General features: G+C 45.0%; 2 protein-coding genes across 3 annotated transcripts in view; both read left to right on the forward strand.

The window, feature by feature from the left end:
- The window catches only part of skila (SKI-like proto-oncogene a), a 26,034-nt gene extending 22,551 nt beyond the window's left edge, over nucleotides 1-3,483 (forward strand). Inside the window, exons 6-8 of one of the 2 annotated variants that reach the window (XM_062993677.1) lie at nucleotides 400-620; nucleotides 1,687-1,908; nucleotides 2,520-3,483. In XM_062993677.1, the coding sequence (XP_062849747.1) occupies nucleotides 400-620; nucleotides 1,687-1,908; nucleotides 2,520-2,666 (590 nt within the window). In that variant the 3' untranslated portion in view covers nucleotides 2,667-3,483. The remainder of the gene's footprint in view (nucleotides 1-399; nucleotides 621-1,686; nucleotides 1,909-2,519) is intronic. The other variant, XM_062993679.1, reaches the window with a different exon arrangement.
- An 11,026-nt stretch (nucleotides 3,484-14,509) lies between these two features.
- Nucleotides 14,510-15,352, forward strand: gpr160 (G protein-coupled receptor 160). The gene has a single exon (XM_062992817.1). The coding sequence runs from the start codon at nucleotides 14,510-14,512 to the stop codon at nucleotides 15,350-15,352; it is 843 nt and encodes a 280-aa protein (XP_062848887.1).
- Nucleotides 15,353-17,819: the final 2,467 nt, after the last annotated feature.

A 17,819-nucleotide genomic window follows, 5' to 3' on the forward strand; every position in this document is an offset into this window, starting at 1 on the left:
ACGGTTAATAAAGTTTTTTCCACTTTTATTGTAGATTGAAGGCAGGTCATTATTTTTTTTAATGTAATTTTAGTATTTACTATTAAAATTAATGTAAATTATAAAGTGTGTCTGCAGTAGCTTGATTCAGCAGAATCAGTAAATGAATAAACGAGCTATAAAACGTTTCCTCTGATGAATATTAAAAATAAACCTGATGTGAAAGGTAAAGTCTTAGAAGAGAACCTCACTGTACTGAACTACTGACACAAATTTACCCTGGTACTTCACTGCAGGTTCTAACCAATCACACCAAACACTGAGACACGCCCACTTTTGTTTCTTGAGACCCCAGTGATTTCACCTCCTTTCTTTCTCACCCTTCCCACTCACTCTCTCTCTTTCTTTCTCACCCCCTAGATCTCCATGTCACCCCCTCAACTATTGTCAAGGAAACTAAATCTTACCATGGTGATGAAGCACATGAACACTGCCACCCTCCACCCACGGGCATCACCACAGAAACGGGAATAAAGGAGGAGGACGATAAGAAACAGCTGCTTCTGGAGATGGTTCACATGTACAACACACAGCAGGAGCAGCTCAGCATGACTCTACACACACACCTGCAACTGGAGACGGTAAGTAACACACACACCCGCACACACACACACACACACACACACACACACACACACCTGCAACTGGAGACGGTAAGTAACACACACACCCGCACACACACACACACACACACACACACACACACCTGCAACTGGAGACGGTAAGTAACACACACACCCGCACACACACACACACATCTGCAGCTGGAGATGGTCAGTAACACACACACCTGCACACACACACACACACCTGCAGCTGGAGATGGTCAGTAACACACACCCCCGCACACACACACACACACACCTGCAGCTGGAGACGGTCAGTAACACACACCCCCGCACACACACACCTGCAGCTGGAGACGGTCAGTAACACACACCCCCGCACACACACACACACACCTGCAGCTGGAGACGGTCAGTAACACACACACCCGCACACACACACACACACCTGCAGCTGGAGATGGTCAGTAACACACACACCTGCACACACACACACACACCTGCAGCTGGAGACGGTCAGTAACACACACACCCGCACACACACACACACACCTGCAGCTGGAGACGGTCAGTAACACACACCCCCGCACACACACACACACACCTGCAGCTGGAGACGGTCAGTAACACACACCCCCGCACACACACACACACACCTGCAGCTGGAGATGGTCAGTAACACACACACCTGCACACACACACACACACCTGCAGCTGGAGATGGTCAGTAACACACACCCCCGCACACACACACACACACACCTGCAGCTGGAGATGGTCAGTAACACACACCCCCGCACACACACACACACACACCTGCAGCTGGAGACGGTCAGTAACACACACCCCCGCACACACACACCTGCAGCTGGAGACGGTCAGTAACACACACCCCCGCACACACACACACACACCTGCAGCTGGAGACGGTCAGTAACACACACACCCGCACACACACACACACACACCTGCAGCTGGAGACGGTCAGTAACACACACCTGATGCAGTGTTCTGGTCTTCTGCTCACTCTACCTGTCTCACTCCTCATCTAACTCTCACAACTCTGTGTCTTAATGCGAAGGAGCTGCAGAAGGTCCGTGATGGTGATGGTGATGAGAAGGAGTTGAGAAGATTATCCAGAGAGCATGGTGAGCTACAGAATGAGCTGGAGGTGATGCACACTGAGCATGCTCAGAAACTGAGAGGTGTTCAGCAGGAACACAGGAAGCTGGAGCAGAGACTGGAACAGTTCCAACACCAAAACTGTACCTGCATACATACAGAGGAGGGTTACACCAAACAGGTACACACTCTTTACCTGTACACCATCAAAAGAATGTGGACAGTCCTTCTGAATACTGATTTGAGCCACACCTAAACTCAAGCAAACAAGCATGCAGACAAACACTGGTGCTGACGGGGTGACATTGTTATTTCATTAACAGTCAGTTTTTTTTATGTTCCTACTTGATCTGCTAAACCTTCCTTGTGAACTGGAAACCTCTTAGAGCAACAACAGCGCAGCTATTAAACCACATAAGCTTATAAAACAGGACTTTAATTGCTGAAGCATCTAGCTTATAAAAACATCTGTGCTTGCTTACAGCCTGTGGAAAGTGTTTTGATTAAATCTGTTACTGTGATCAGTAGCAGCAAACGACAAATCAGCACTACAGATAATATTAATAACAGCTGCAGTAAACACATTATTCATTTGACATTCATTTGGTTTTAAATTAATTTGATTTATTACATATTTTTGTAACTTGTAGAGTTATTTAAACTAAATTCAGTACAGAAGAAATTATTATTATTATTATTAATGAGTATTAATATGAAATCATGAGGACTTCTCTATCAGTAGATGATGTTTTGGCCGAATCTTGAGTTAAACTGTCTCTCTGTTCCTCCCAGCTGAAGGACCTGCGAGTGAGACTGGATCAGGCTGAGACAGAGAGACAGGAACTGCAGGAGGAACTGAGAAGAGAGAGACACGCCCATCAGGAACTGCAGCTGATTATCTCTCAGCTTCATCTACAGATCAACCAATCACAGTCCTGATATCAGCACTCCATCCAATCACAATCCTCGCTTCATCAGCTCCACCAATGAGAGCGCTGAAAGACAGAACACACAGTCACTAGCACCCACACACACACACACACACACAGTTACACACACCGAGTCCTGCTGATCTCTCTCTCACTCACACACACACACACACACACACACACACACACACACACACACACACACCGAGTCCTGCTGATCTCTCTCTCTCTCACACACACACACACACACACACACACCGAGTCCTGCTGATCTCTCTCACACACACACACACACACACACACACACACACACACACACACACACACACACACCGAGTCCTGCTGATCTCTCTCACACACACACACACACACACACACACACACACACACACCGAGTCCTGCTGATCTCTCTCACTCACACACACACACACACACACACACACACACACACACACACACCGAGTCCTGCTGATCTCTCTCTCTCTCACACACACACACACACACACACACACACACACACACACCGAGTCCTGCTGATCTCTCTCACTCACACACACACACACACACACACACACACACCGAGTCCTGCTGATCTCTCTCACTCACACACACACACACACACACACACACACACCGAGTCCTGCTGATCTCTCTCTCTCTCACACACACACACACACACACACACACACACACACACACACCGAGTCCTGCTGATCTCTCTCACTCACACACACACACACACACACACACACACACACACACACACACACACCGAGTCCTGCTGATCTCTCTCACTCACACACACACACACACACACACACCGAGTCCTGCTGATCTCTCTCACACACACACACACACACACACACACACACACACACACACACACGAGTCCTGCTGATCTCTCTCTCTCTCACACACACACACACACCGAGTCCTGCTGATCTCTCTCTCTCTCACACACACACACACACACACACACACACACACACACACACACACACACCGAGTCCTGCTGATCTCTCTCACTCACACACACACACACACACACACACACACACCGAGTCCTGCTGATCTCTCTCTCACACACACACACACACACACACACACACCGAGTCCTGCTGATCTCTCTCTCACACACACACACACACACACACACACACCGAGTCCTGCTGATCTCTCTCACTCACGCACACACACACACACACACACACCGAGTCCTGCTGATCTCTCTCACTCACACACACACACACCGAGTCCTGCTGATCTCTCTCACTCACACACACACACACACACACACACACACACCGAGTCCTGCTGATCTCTCTCACTCACACACACACACACACACACACACACACACACACCGAGTCCTGCTGATCTCTCTCACTCACACACACACACACACACACACACACACACACCGAGTCCTGCTGATCTCTCTCTCTCACACACACACACACACACACACACACCGAGTCCTGCTGATCTCTCTCTCTCTCACACACACACACACACACACACACCGAGTCCTGCTGATCTCTCTCACTCACACACACACACACACACACACACACACACACACACACACACACACCGAGTCCTGCTGATCTCTCTCTCTCTCACACACACACACACACACACACCGAGTCCTGCTGATCTCTCTCACTCACACACACACACACACACACACACCGAGTCCTGCTGATCTCTCTCTCTCTCACACACACACACACACCGAGTCCTGCTGATCTCACTCTCTCTCACACACACACACACACACACACACACACACCGAGTCCTGCTGATCTCTCTCACTCACACACACACACACACACACACACACACACACACACTGAGTCCTGCTGATCTCTCTCTCTCTCACACACACACACACACACACACCGAGTCCTGCTGATCTCTCTCACTCACACACACACACACACACACACACACACACTGAGTCCTGCTGATCTCTCTCTCTCTCACACACACACACACACACACACACACACCGAGTCCTGCTGATCTCTCTCTCTCTCTCACACACACACACACACACACCGAGTCCTGCTGATCTCTCTCTCTCTCACACACACACACACACCGAGTCCTGCTGATCTCACTCTCTCTCACACACACACACACACACACACACTGAGTCCTGCTGATCTCTCTCTCTCTCACACACACACACACACACACACACACACCGAGTCCTGCTGATCTCTCTCTCTCTCTCACACACACACACACACACACCGAGTCCTGCTGATCTCTCTCTCTCTCACACACACACACACACCGAGTCCTGCTGATCTCACTCTCTCTCACACACACACACACACACACACACACCGAGTCCTGCTGATCTCTCTCACTCACACACACACACACACACACACACACTGAGTCCTGCTGATCTCTCTCTCTCTCACACACACACACACACACACACACACACACCGAGTCCTGCTGATCTCTCTCTCTCTCACACACACACACACACACACCGAGTCCTGCTGATCTCTCTCTCTCTCACACACACACACACACACACCGAGTCCTGCTGATCTCTCTCTCTCTCACACACACACACACACACACACACCGAGTCCTGCTGATCTCTCTCTCTCTCACACACACACACACACACACACCGAGTCCTGCTGATCTCTCTCACACACACACACACACACACACACACACACACCGAGTCCTGCTGATCTCTCTCACTCACACACACACACACACACACACACACTGAGTCCTGCTGATCTCTCTCTCTCTCACACACACACACACACACACACACACACACCGAGTCCTGCTGATCTCTCTCTCTCTCACACACACACACACACACACCGAGTCCTGCTGATCTCTCTCTCTCTCACACACACACACACACACACCGAGTCCTGCTGATCTCTCTCTCTCTCACACACACACACACACACACACACCGAGTCCTGCTGATCTCTCTCTCTCTCACACACACACACACACACACACCGAGTCCTGCTGATCTCTCTCTCTCTCTCACACACACACACACACACACCGAGTCCTGCTGATCTCTCTCTCTCTCACACACACACACACACACACCGAGTCCTGCTGATCTCTCTCTCTCACACACACACACACACACACACACACCGAGTCCTGCTGATCTCTCTCTCTCACACACACACACACACACACACACACACACACACACACACCGAGTCCTGCTGATCTCTCTCACTCACACACACACACACACACACACACCGAGTCCTGCTGATCTCTCTCTCTCTCACACACACACACACACACACACACACACACACCGAGTCCTGCTGATCTCTCTCTCTCTCACACACACACACACACACACACCGAGTCCTGCTGATCTCTCTCTCTCTCACACACACACACACACACACACACACACACACACCGAGTCCTGCTGATCTCTCTCTCTCTCACACACACACACACACACACACACCGAGTCCTGCTGATCTCTCTCTCTCTCACACACACACACACACACACACACACCGAGTCCTGCTGATCTCTCTCACTCACACACACACACACACACACACACACACACACACACACACACACACCGAGTCCTGCTGATCTCTCTCTCCCTCACACACACACACACACACACACACACACCGAGTCCTGCTGATCTCTCTCTCTCTCACACACACACACACACACACACACACACCGAGTCCTGCTGATCTCTCTCACTCACACACACACACACACACACACACACACACACACACACACACACACAGAGTCCTGCTGATCTCTCTCACTCACACACACACACACACACACACACACACACCGAGTCCTGCTGATCTCTCTCTCTCTCTCACACACACACACACACACACACACCGAGTCCTGCTGATCTCTCTCTCTCTCTCACACACACACACACACACACACACACACACACAGTTACACACACCGAGTCCTGCTGATCTCTCTCTCTCACACACACACACACACACAGTTACACACACCGAGTCCTGCTGATCTCTCACACACACACACACACACTTTTGGGAAAAAACTATTTTATAATTTATCATTGTGTAAATAATATTTTATTTCATTTGTTATTAATATTAATGTTGTGCTGCTGTTACACTGTGACTCTCTCTCACACACAAACTAAACCTGCACTGAGAAACAGTGAACATTCCTCATGGCAGTCCACACAATCTGATTATAATTATTATTATTATTAATTTCTGAAGCCAGACATCTTGTAATAATATAAAATAAAAAAGAAATAGTAATAATTAGTTTTAAAAAAAAAAGTCACACAGGACCAGATAAGAACTTAAGTCCTGAACAATGTTAACACGTCAATCTGATTAAATATCACACACTGACGTCTCATCATCAGATCAATATCTGATTCCAGCAGGTGAATCATTCATCTGTGCTCATGTGAACAGAACACGTCTGATATCAGAATAAAAAACAGACCCCAGAGTCTCCAGATTCTTATCACTGTGTGCAATCTTCATTTCTGATTCTCTAAACATTTTAGGTGCAATATCATCAGATTATCAGATTTATTGCTAAAGTAAAATGTAAAAACGTAATAAAATTAAATATTTATTCATTAATATTCTGATATAAAGCAAATGGTCACTTACAGTAAACTGACTTATTCTTACTGAAACAAATGAAACATTCCCAGTAAATAACTATTAATCACATCAATACCAGTAAGAAATAAAAGAACAGTTTAATACATCTGTGATTTTTATAACATTACATTTCTGTTTACTGTAATACTTCAATAAATAAACTCGGACATTATAGCCGTTTCTTTTATTCACTCAGATAAACGTGTAAGGTCTTTATGGGTGATTTTATTGTTCCAGTGCATAATGAAAAGCATCAATGACCTGGAGGAACATCAAAGCTCGTCTCACTTTTCTCTTGTAGGACAACGTTCTGACGAGTGACAGTTAGAGGTCGTGTGTCCAGTTACATCTGGTGTAAAGCTAACAAAGCATTCTACAAAAAGTAACTCTTACCTACAATCAAACGTGATGGTGGTGAGGTTGGGGTTTCCTGCTTTGGGGCCTGTATATAAATTATATATAACATATGAACATGTTTGGAACCCTAGATTCTCCTCTTGACTGGCTGTTCCGTCTGAAGCTTAAGCACAATTTATACAGCAACACAATGATCTAAAGCACAAGTCCATCTTCTAATGACTCAAAAATCAAGGTTCTGGAGTGCTTAAATCCTGACTGATACCTGAGATACAGGAAGTGTTGAAAACTCTCCAGTCTGTTTAAATTAAATCAGTTCTACAGAGAGTGAGACAGAAATCCTGTACAGGGATGTGAAAACCTGATCTCTCCTATCAGAAGTGTTTGGTTACCAGTTAATCAACTCTTTAACTTTGTGATATAAACTTATAAAAAACTTTTCTCACTTAATAAATGAAATTTTAATTATAAACTGTGTTCTGTGTTTCCTCGTCATCTTCTGGTCTCATTTCATGTTATTAAAAGATCTGAAACCAGGAAGTGTAAAAAATGTGTTTAAAAATAAATAAATAGGCCACCAGGAGAGAACAAATATTTTTCACTTTAAACCTTGTGAATACAAATAATAAAATACAAAAGTATTTTTTATCATTAGCAAATGTTTTTGAAATTAAACAAGTATTTAGACACCTCACATTACTAACATGGATAACGTTACGTACTCCGGTGTGAAGTCGTTGCCGGCCATTATGTTTATGAGGATCAGTTTTTTTACCCATTTTAAATTTTTTGGATACACTTACAATTTTAAAATCCACTTTCATTTTCAGTGGGACTCGGGTCAGGAGAAACGGCCAGATTTAGTTTCTTTGTTAATTAGATTAAATTCTTCTTTAATTTGTCCAGATGTTTTTACTCCATTGATGTTTGATGTCGTGTGATGCTTCAGGGTTGTTTAAAGAGAAACAGCTTCATGTCATTATGCTCCCACCACCATACTTCACTGTGTGATGCTTTCATTCAGTGACTTACAAATGTGAGTGAAGACATGTAATTGAGGGTTAAGGGCCTCGCTCCGGGGCCCAGCAGTGAAAACTTGGTGAAGACAGGGCTCGAACTAACAACCTTCCAATCAATAGTCCAGTAGCTTTACCACCGAGTTATCGCTGCCCTTACACACACACATTCTCTTCTCTCTCATGAGCGGATGAATTATTACAGGGATTCAGTTTTTTATTTAAACGTTGTTCTGATTGGTTGAAATGCTGCTGTGCTGGTTTAGTTTTACATGTTTAGTCGATGAGTGAGTTTTGTGTGTTTTAGGAACAGAGATGATCGCAGATGTGCAGAATGAAATATTATATCCACATGGGGGCGCTGTGCACACACCAGCAGAAACCAATAGAAGACTTCCAGACACAACATTCCGTAACCACTTCATGTCAAATGAGAACATGCCAAACACGCACTCTTGTGGATTGGTGTTCTGTGTACTGCTGCTTCATGACTGATTTTTTACAGGAAGAAACCTTGAGAGGAACCAGACTCAGCAGGGCCCATCCTTCTTGGGTGGCCTGAATGAAACTTTAAATAAATAGGATTTACACAAATCATACAAACAGAATTAAATGAACTAAAAGTTATAACTGGTAGTAAATAATTAAATAATAATAGAGTTGTTATTCGGTCTAGTCTTCAATAAAGTCTGTAGTGAGTTCTTGTCATTATTGGTGCAGTTACTCCCGACCCGTCACATCCGGCAGGAGCAGCATCGTTGGCACGGCAGTCTCGACTTTAATCCTTGGAGTTATAAGTTCCTTGTAAACCTGTTCCTCCCGCAGCAACACACCCCAACAATATGATGCTGCCGCCGCCATGCTTTACTGCTTTAGGGTTGGGTTTCTGTTCTTTTGCCCTCCTCTCCCTTTTCCCTTTGTACATAATGAAGGTCATTATGGTCAAACAGTTCCATTTTTGTTTCAGGGGACCATTGGGCTGGTTTTAAGCTGCTTGTGGGGCATTTAGGGGTTGTTTTAGGGTTATTAAATAATAATTGAGCTGATTTTTATTCAGACTCTTTAAACCTTTAAACTTCAACAGCCATCACACGATCTCTGCTCCACATGTCCAGGAATGACCACATGCAAATCGTTCCATATTTTTATACCTCATTTAAATACTTCAAATTTGACCCACACAGGCCTCCGCCCCATACAGGCTTCGTGTCTTTTAAAGTTAATAACTGACTGTTATGTATTAAACTAAAGGATTTACTAAATATGTTTTTTCTGTAGAAGATTAAGAGGACAAAAAGCCCAAACAGCCTGTACAAACCACAGCTTTATTAATCAAAGCAAGTCTGACTGGTTTAAGGATGCAAATACGGTCGTCAGCATAGTTTCCTGTTTTTGACAGACTAAATCTTTTACCTGAAGTTTTATTGTTGGGAGGAACAGTAACCCAGCAGGTTGTGTAGGTGCCACACAGCTTCAGGGTTTCTGGCAACTTAAATTTCTGGCATCTGTTAGGATGAATCTTTTGTCGAGAGGTCCTGAAGAAAGCAGTCGGGAAGTCCAGAAAGTACTCTTTAAAACACTTTATTAAGTGTAAAAATGATCTGTGAATATATGCCAGAGCTAGGCCGATCGGCGCTCCTTTCTCCTGCAGTCTAGACACACAACCACCCAAGAAAGAGATCGAGCCTCTGTCCGCGCCGTTCTTTTTAAACTAGTCTAGGCTCCTCCTCCGCCGCTGCTGTTGGAGCCAATGAAATGTGCTAAAAAGCCCAGGGCTCCGCCTCCCCCCCCCTCGGTAGGAGTCAGGGAGGGAGCCTGGCCGGCGCCATTTTGAACAAAGGGAGCACGTGGGTGTTTGCCGGAACACTTCCCATATTAAATGTACGTTTTTATGTTCCGAAAAACCTAACACATCCTTAAATTCTTTTTAAGGGCTGCAGGTTTGCTTTCACTTCCTAATACGGGCTGCTTTTCCTCGAGTTTCAGTAAGCAAGTAAGTGAGTAATATTTAAATAAAACCTTAAAGTGATTAAATGTTGTACTTTATGATTCCTTATCAACACTTAAAGTGCTTTAGCTGTGATACATAAATAAAAGAAACCATCATGTGGCTCCAACATGTGTAAACAGTCCTCACAGATAAGTAAGTTCCACATTTAATGATTCACTGGTCCAGAGAAACCATCTCCATTTTTCATTAAAGAATCACATCTGACCAGAGTACTGAACATCAGCCTGTTTCATCCCAAAACACTCACCTACTAACACTTACAGACACACACACACACACACACACAGTAACACACACACTGACATACACACATGCTGATACACACACAGTAACATACACACACTGATACACACACACTGATACACACACACTGATACACACACAGTAACATACACACACACTGACATACACACATGCTGATACACACACAGTAATATACAGTGATACACACACAGTAACATACACACACAGTAACATACACACACTGATACACACACACTGATACACACACACTGTAACAGTGGATTTTCTCTGATTCTTTTCTGTAAAGTGTGTTCCCGCAATTTTAATTTATAATATGTGTGTGTGTGTGTGTGTGTGTGTGTGAATAAGTGAGTGTACAGTGTATGTGTGCATTTGTGTGTGTGTGTGTGTGTGTGTGTGTAATGTGTTTTCTACCTGCCCTTTGTTCAACATTTAAATCAATATGTATAAAAGCGACACAAACAATGGAACCTGCTCAGCTCCATATCTTTTCCATTTCCATTGTTTATTATTAACCTGTGTGTGTGTGTGTGTGTGTGTGTGTGTGTGTGTGCGTGTGCGTGTGTGCGCATGATATGGGGTGTGTCAGTCTATTAAAGCCTTGCTTAACCAGGAACTGCCCTTTCAATCTAGAGAGCTGCCTACAGGTGCATCATGTGGGTATTTAAGTATTTTAAAAATTATATTATAATTATATTATAATATATTATAGTGTATAAGAGTATATTGAGGTATGTATATGTGTATATAAGAGTATAAAAGAGTATATTAGTGTAGATTTCAGTAAATTATAGTACATTAAAGTATATTTACATTTACATTTTCAGCATTTAGCAGACGCTCTTATCCAGAGCGACTTACAGAAGTGCTTCTATAGTGAACATTTCATTTCTCAAGTTTAGGTAAACAACAGTCGAAGAACACAAATCTGCTAAAACCTGTTAGAACCAAAGTGGCCTTTTTTTTTTTTTTTTTTTTTTTTTGAAATGGAAAAGATTGGAATAAAATGTTAGTAAGTAAGTACAAGTCAGCCTAAGTGTTTAGTAAAAAGGTGATGAAGGTTTTTAATCGTTTTTTAAAGACAGCAAGAGACTCAGATGTTCGGACAGACAGAGGAAGTTCATTCCACCATTTGGGCGCTAGAACAGAGAAGAGCCTTGATGCTTGTCTTCCTTTAGTCCTGGATGGAGGCTCAAGTCGAGCGAGACTAGAGGCTCGGAGGTTGCGTGGTACAGAGTGGGGTTTGATTAGACCCCGAAGGTAGCTTGGGGCTGGTCCTTTTTTGGCTTTGTAGGCGAGCGTTAGTGTTTTAAACTGAATGCGTGCAGCTACAGGAAGTCAGTGAAGAGAACGCAGCAGTGGGGTGATGTGGCAGTGTTTGGGTTGGTTAAAAACCAGACGTGCAGCTGCATTTTGAATGAGCTGTAAGGGTTTAATAGTGGACATGGGAGCTCCAGCCAGAAGGGATTTGCAGTAGTCCAGCCGTGAGATTACAAGTGATTGCACCAGAATCTGAGTAGCTTCCCTGGAGAGAACTGGACGAATCTTCCTGATGTTGTACAGGAGGAACCGACACGCTCTTGTCATGTTGGCTATATAAGGAGAGAATGTCAGCTGGTTATCAAGAACAACACCAAGACTTCTTACCTTATCAGATGGTCTGATCTGGGAGTCATCCAGAGAAATGACTAGGTCCTGGGTTGGAGACTGATCTCCAGGAATGAGCAACATCTCTGTCTTGCTGGGATTAAGTTTTAGATGATAAGCCGACATCCATTGTGAGATATCACGCAGACATGCTGAGATGCGAGCTGAGACTTGTGTGTCTGAAGGAGGAACGAGCTGAGTGAGTAGCAGTGAGAGAGGCAGAAGGGGGAGGAGGAGGAGGGTTTAGAAGAGAGGAAAAGATAGCATGAAGCGTACGTGGGTCAGCAGAAGATTGTTCAAGCTTGGCTTTGTAAAAAGATGTTTTTGCAGCAGTCACGTTGGATGAGAACCTGGACAGCAGATCGTGGTAGGAGTGGAGATCACCACTGAGCTTAGATTTCCTCCACTTTCTCTCAGCTGCCCTTAATTCTCTTCTGTTGCTGCGCAGTGCATCTGAAAGCCAAGGAGAGCAGGGTGAGAAGGTTTTCCTCGTTTGAGGGTAGGAGGACAGAGCTGATCGAGGGATGTTGAAAGAGAAGAGAGTAGAGTATTAGTTGCAGAGTTGAGTGGAAGGGTAGCAAGCATGTCAGGGTTAGGTAGTGAAGTTAGGATGGTGGAGGTCAACAGGGAGGAAGATAAAGAGTGAAGATTGGGGCGTGTTGTAAGGGTGAAAGTGTGGTTGGAGGTAGGAAGAGTTGGGAGACAGAGAGAGAAGGACACAAAGTGATGGACGGAGAGGTGAAGTGGGGTGACAGTGAGGTCCAGAACAGAAGTTGGACGACTGAAGACAAGGTCCAGAAGATTGCCTCCTTTGTGTGTCGGAGGGCTGTGATTAAAGAGGAGGTCGAAAGATGAAAGAAGAGGAAGAAGACATGAGGACTGAAGTTTGTCTGTAGGGAGATTAAAGTCACCAAGAAGAGTTAGAGGAGTTCCATCTGAAGGGAAGAAACTCAGAAGAACATCCAGCTCTTCTATGAAGTCTCCCAGTGCCCCAGGTGGTCTGTAAATGACAATGATATGAAGAGTAATCGGAAAAGTAACAGTAATAGCATGAAATTCAAAAGATGAAATGTTAAGGTGAGAAACATTCACAGTAGTGAATTGCCATTTCCTGGTCAGGAGCAAACCTGTACCACCACCCCTACCAGATCCTCTCGGTGTATGAGAGAAGGTGTAGGCAGAGGATAAGGCTGCTGGTGTTGCCGAGTTCTCGGTGGTGAGCCACATCTCAGTCAGTGCCAGGAAGTCAAGGCTGTGAGAAAGTGCAAAAGCTGAGATAAAGTCAGCTTTCTGGATGGCTGATTGACAGTTCCAGACCCCACCTACCACCACTGTTTGAGACTGTTGCAACAGTTGGGGGTAGATGAGGTTGCTGGCGTTGCTGTTCCTATAATGTGCCCTCTGATGTCTGCAGGGTCTGTGAGATATAAGCACAGGAATGTTTGAGTAGCACATGCTGAGAAAGAAAGTTTGATAGATTGAACAATGTCAGAGACTGATAGTACTTACCCAAGTTAGTTTAGATTAGTAGAAAAAAAACCTAGTGATAGAGAAGACCAGCCGCTACAGATGGTACCGTCTGTAGCGGAGATTTAATTTTATACTAAGCTTAGCCCTGCCCCTCAATTCACACCTAAGCCTCTAACAACAGGTCTAACAACAGTCACCTGATACCACTTTAACCAATCAGCAAAACACAGATTAATGCATCAACAGACTATCTTTTAACAATAGTTAAATGCTACTTCAATTCTAGCAATGTTAATAATCAAAGTTACATATGTGTATATTATTATAGTATATTGGGGTATATTATAATATGTATGTGTGTGTGTGTGTGTATGTGTGTGTGTGTGTGTGTGTGTGTGTGTGTGTGGTTACAGCAATGGAAGTGTCTATGACGAACCTGCTGGCGGCGCTGTGGTTGAAGTCGTTGCTGAACTGGGTGGTGTTGGCGGTGCAGAAGGGTCATGTGACCTGGAGTTTGGTGGGTGTGTTCTGTGTGGGCGTGTTGCTGGCGGACACATTTCTGCACTTGACCCTCACTTTGTTGTTCCTGGTGCAGGACGTTTATTTGGCGGAGCTTCACCTCACTCGGTACCACGTGTGCCTCCTGACACAGGCGGCGTGCTCTGTTTACGACATCCTGCAGTGGCCAGTCTTCATCCTGGCTGGACTGGACTCCTACTGGAGTGGGCGCTGGAGCCGTCGGGTGCAGAAACGGGTGTACGTTGTTACGGTTCTTTTAATGTTGATGCTGGCGGTGATTTACGTGTTTCAGGCACCTGATCCAGATCCAGAGGATGGTGATTATGTGACTGAGCAGAAATGCCATGTTACTGGTGGCTCTCAGAGCCTGCAGGTTTTCTGGCTGGTGATGCTGATTGTGGTGGGCATGATCTGCTTCAGACTCTTGCCCACAGTGGAAATGAAGCGGGCGGCGCTTCTGAAGGAGAGCGTTTCTACATTCCTGTCCACCTGGAGAACATTCCTGCTCTTGCTTCTGTTTATCCTAGTGTCCAGAACCCCAGTTCCTCCGTACCTGGTCATGAACGCGGTGTGGCTGGGGTTTGTTCACAGTCTGCACACTGCAGTCACTCTCACCAACTGCAACTGCATCTTTCATAAAAGGACTGAGCTTCAACACCTCGCAGTTCCTCACGATAGTTCCAGTTCTGTAAAGGGTTCCTGTTTAATAACAGACCTAATACAGACTGGAAGTGTATGAAAAAACACGAGTGATTCAGGAAAGTGACGACGAGTCTGATTTAGATGAAAAGGAAGGACCGGATCTGTGTGGAAAGTGAGGCTGTTTGATTCAGACTGTAAAGGTGGAGACGAGTGGAGCTTTACAGAAAACATTCAGGGATTCACTAAGAGGACAAATGAAAAGACTGGATGGATGTTAGATGAAACTGTGTGTCAGTGGTACCTCCACACATCTGCAGCTCACCCATGTCGTGGGGACAGATGTTGGCTTTTGCTCCTTTCACTGATAACAGTCACTGCATTTCTTAAAGAAGCGGCAGACTGTGTGAGGTGAAAGCAATTTTCTAAAGTACTACTGAGGCCAAGTGGCTATATTTATATTTAGTTTATTTAGTATACAGTGTATCACAAAAGTGAGTACACCCCTCACATTTCTGCAGATATTTAAGTATATCTTTTCATGGGACAACACTGACAAAATGACACTTTGACACAATGAAAAGTAGTCTGTGTGCAGCTTATATAACAGTGTAAATTTATTCTTCCCTCAAAATAACTCAATATACAGCCATTAATGTCTAAACCACCGGCAACAAAAGTGAGTACACCCCTAAGAGACTACACCCCTAAATGTCCAAATTGAGCACTGCTTGTCATTTTCCCTCCAAAATGTCATGTGATTTGTTAGTGTTACTAGGTCTCAGGTGTGCATAGGGAGCAGGTGTGTTCAATTTAGTAGTACAGCTCTCACACTCTCTCATACTGGTCACTGAAAGTTCCAACATGGCACCTCATGGCAAAGAACTCTCTGAGGATCCTAAAAGACGAATTGTTGCGCTACATGAAGATGGCCAAGGCTACAAGAAGATTGCCAACACCCTGAAACTGAGCTGCAGCACAGTGGCCAAGATCATCCAGCGTTTTAAAAGAGCAGGGTCCACTCAGAACAGACCTCGCGTTGGTCGTCCAAAGAAGCTGAGTGCACGTGCTCAGCGTCACATGCAACTGCTGTCTTTGAAAGATAGGCGCAGGAGTGCTGTCAGCATTGCTGCAGAGATTGAAAAGGTGGGGGGTCAGCCTGTCAGTGCTCAGACCATACGCCGCACACTACATCAAATTGGTCTGCATGGCTGTCACCCCAGAAGGAAGCCTCTTCTGAAGTCTCTACACAAGAAAGCCCGCAAACAGTTTGCTGAAGACATGTCAACAAAGGACATGGATTACTGGAACCATGTCCTATGGTCTGATGAGACCAAGATGAATTTGTTTGGTTCAGATGGTCTCAAGCATGTGTGGCGGCAATCAGGTGAGGAGTACAAAGATAAGTGTGTCATGCCTACAGTCAAGCATGGTGGTGGGAATGCCATGGTCTGGGGCTGCATGAGTGCAGCAGGTGTTGGGGAGTTACATTTCATTGAGGGACACATGAACTCCAATATGTACTGTGAAATACTGAAGCAGAGCATGATCCCCTCCCTCCGGAAACTGGGTCGCAGGGCAGTGTTCCAGCATGATAATGACCCCAAACACACCTCTAAGACGACCACTGCTTTATTGAAGAGGCTGAGGGTAAAGGTGATGGACTGGCCAAGCATGTCTCCAGACCTAAACCCAATAGAACATCTTTGGGGCATCCTCAAGCGGAAGGTGGAGGAGCGCAAAGTCTCGAATATCCGCCAGCTCCGTGATGTCGTCATGGAGGAGTGGAAAAGCATTCCAGTGGCAACCTGTGAAGCTCTGGTAAACTCCATGCCCAGGAGAGTTAAGGCAGTTCTGGGAAATAATGATGGCCACACAAAATATTGACACTTCAGGAACTTTCACTAAGGGGTGTACTCACTTTTGTTGACATTAATGGCTGTATATTGAGTTATTTTGAGGGAAGAATAAATTTACACTGTTATATAAGCTGCACACAGACTACTTTTCATTGTGTCAAAGTGTCATTTTGTCAGTGTTGTCCCATGAAAAGATATACTTAAATATCTGCAGAAATGTGAGGGGTGTACTCACTTTTGTGATACACTGTATATAGTTTGGAACACAGTGGTGAGCCACACCCCATCATTGCTTGTATAGACTGATCCTTTGGTGGATCCTTTTATACCTGATCATGATTCCCTCACCTGGTACCGACTCACCTGCTCACCGTGGAACTTCAACATTCAATCAACTTTTCACTCTTATTCTGCCTCTGTCCCAACTTTTTTGGACTCTGTTAGAGCATCAAATTCTAAACCTGTTTCTATTTACAAACTACAATGAAGTTGATTCATATCACGCATGAAGAGTCACGCACCGATCTCCGATATCCCCCGTCTCAGTGCAGCACCATCAATCAGCCAGCATGAGGAATCCGCTCTGCACTCCCAGCTTCAGACAATCAGTGTCCATGTCTAACCCTAACCCAGACCCGCATCTGGACTCGAGATTGAGATTAAATATTATTAACACATAATTAAAATCATCTGATTTTCTGGCCACGT

This window comes from Trichomycterus rosablanca, chromosome 4, assembly GCF_030014385.1.
Source record: "Trichomycterus rosablanca isolate fTriRos1 chromosome 4, fTriRos1.hap1, whole genome shotgun sequence".
Classification (NCBI taxonomy): Eukaryota; Metazoa; Chordata; class Actinopteri; order Siluriformes; family Trichomycteridae; genus Trichomycterus; species Trichomycterus rosablanca.

What these genes read in the sequence shown, in the direction of transcription:
- gpr160 (XM_062992817.1), top strand. Translation starts at nt 14,510, where the DNA reads ATGGAAGTGTCTATGACGAACCTGCTGGCGGCGCTGTGGTTGAAGTCG.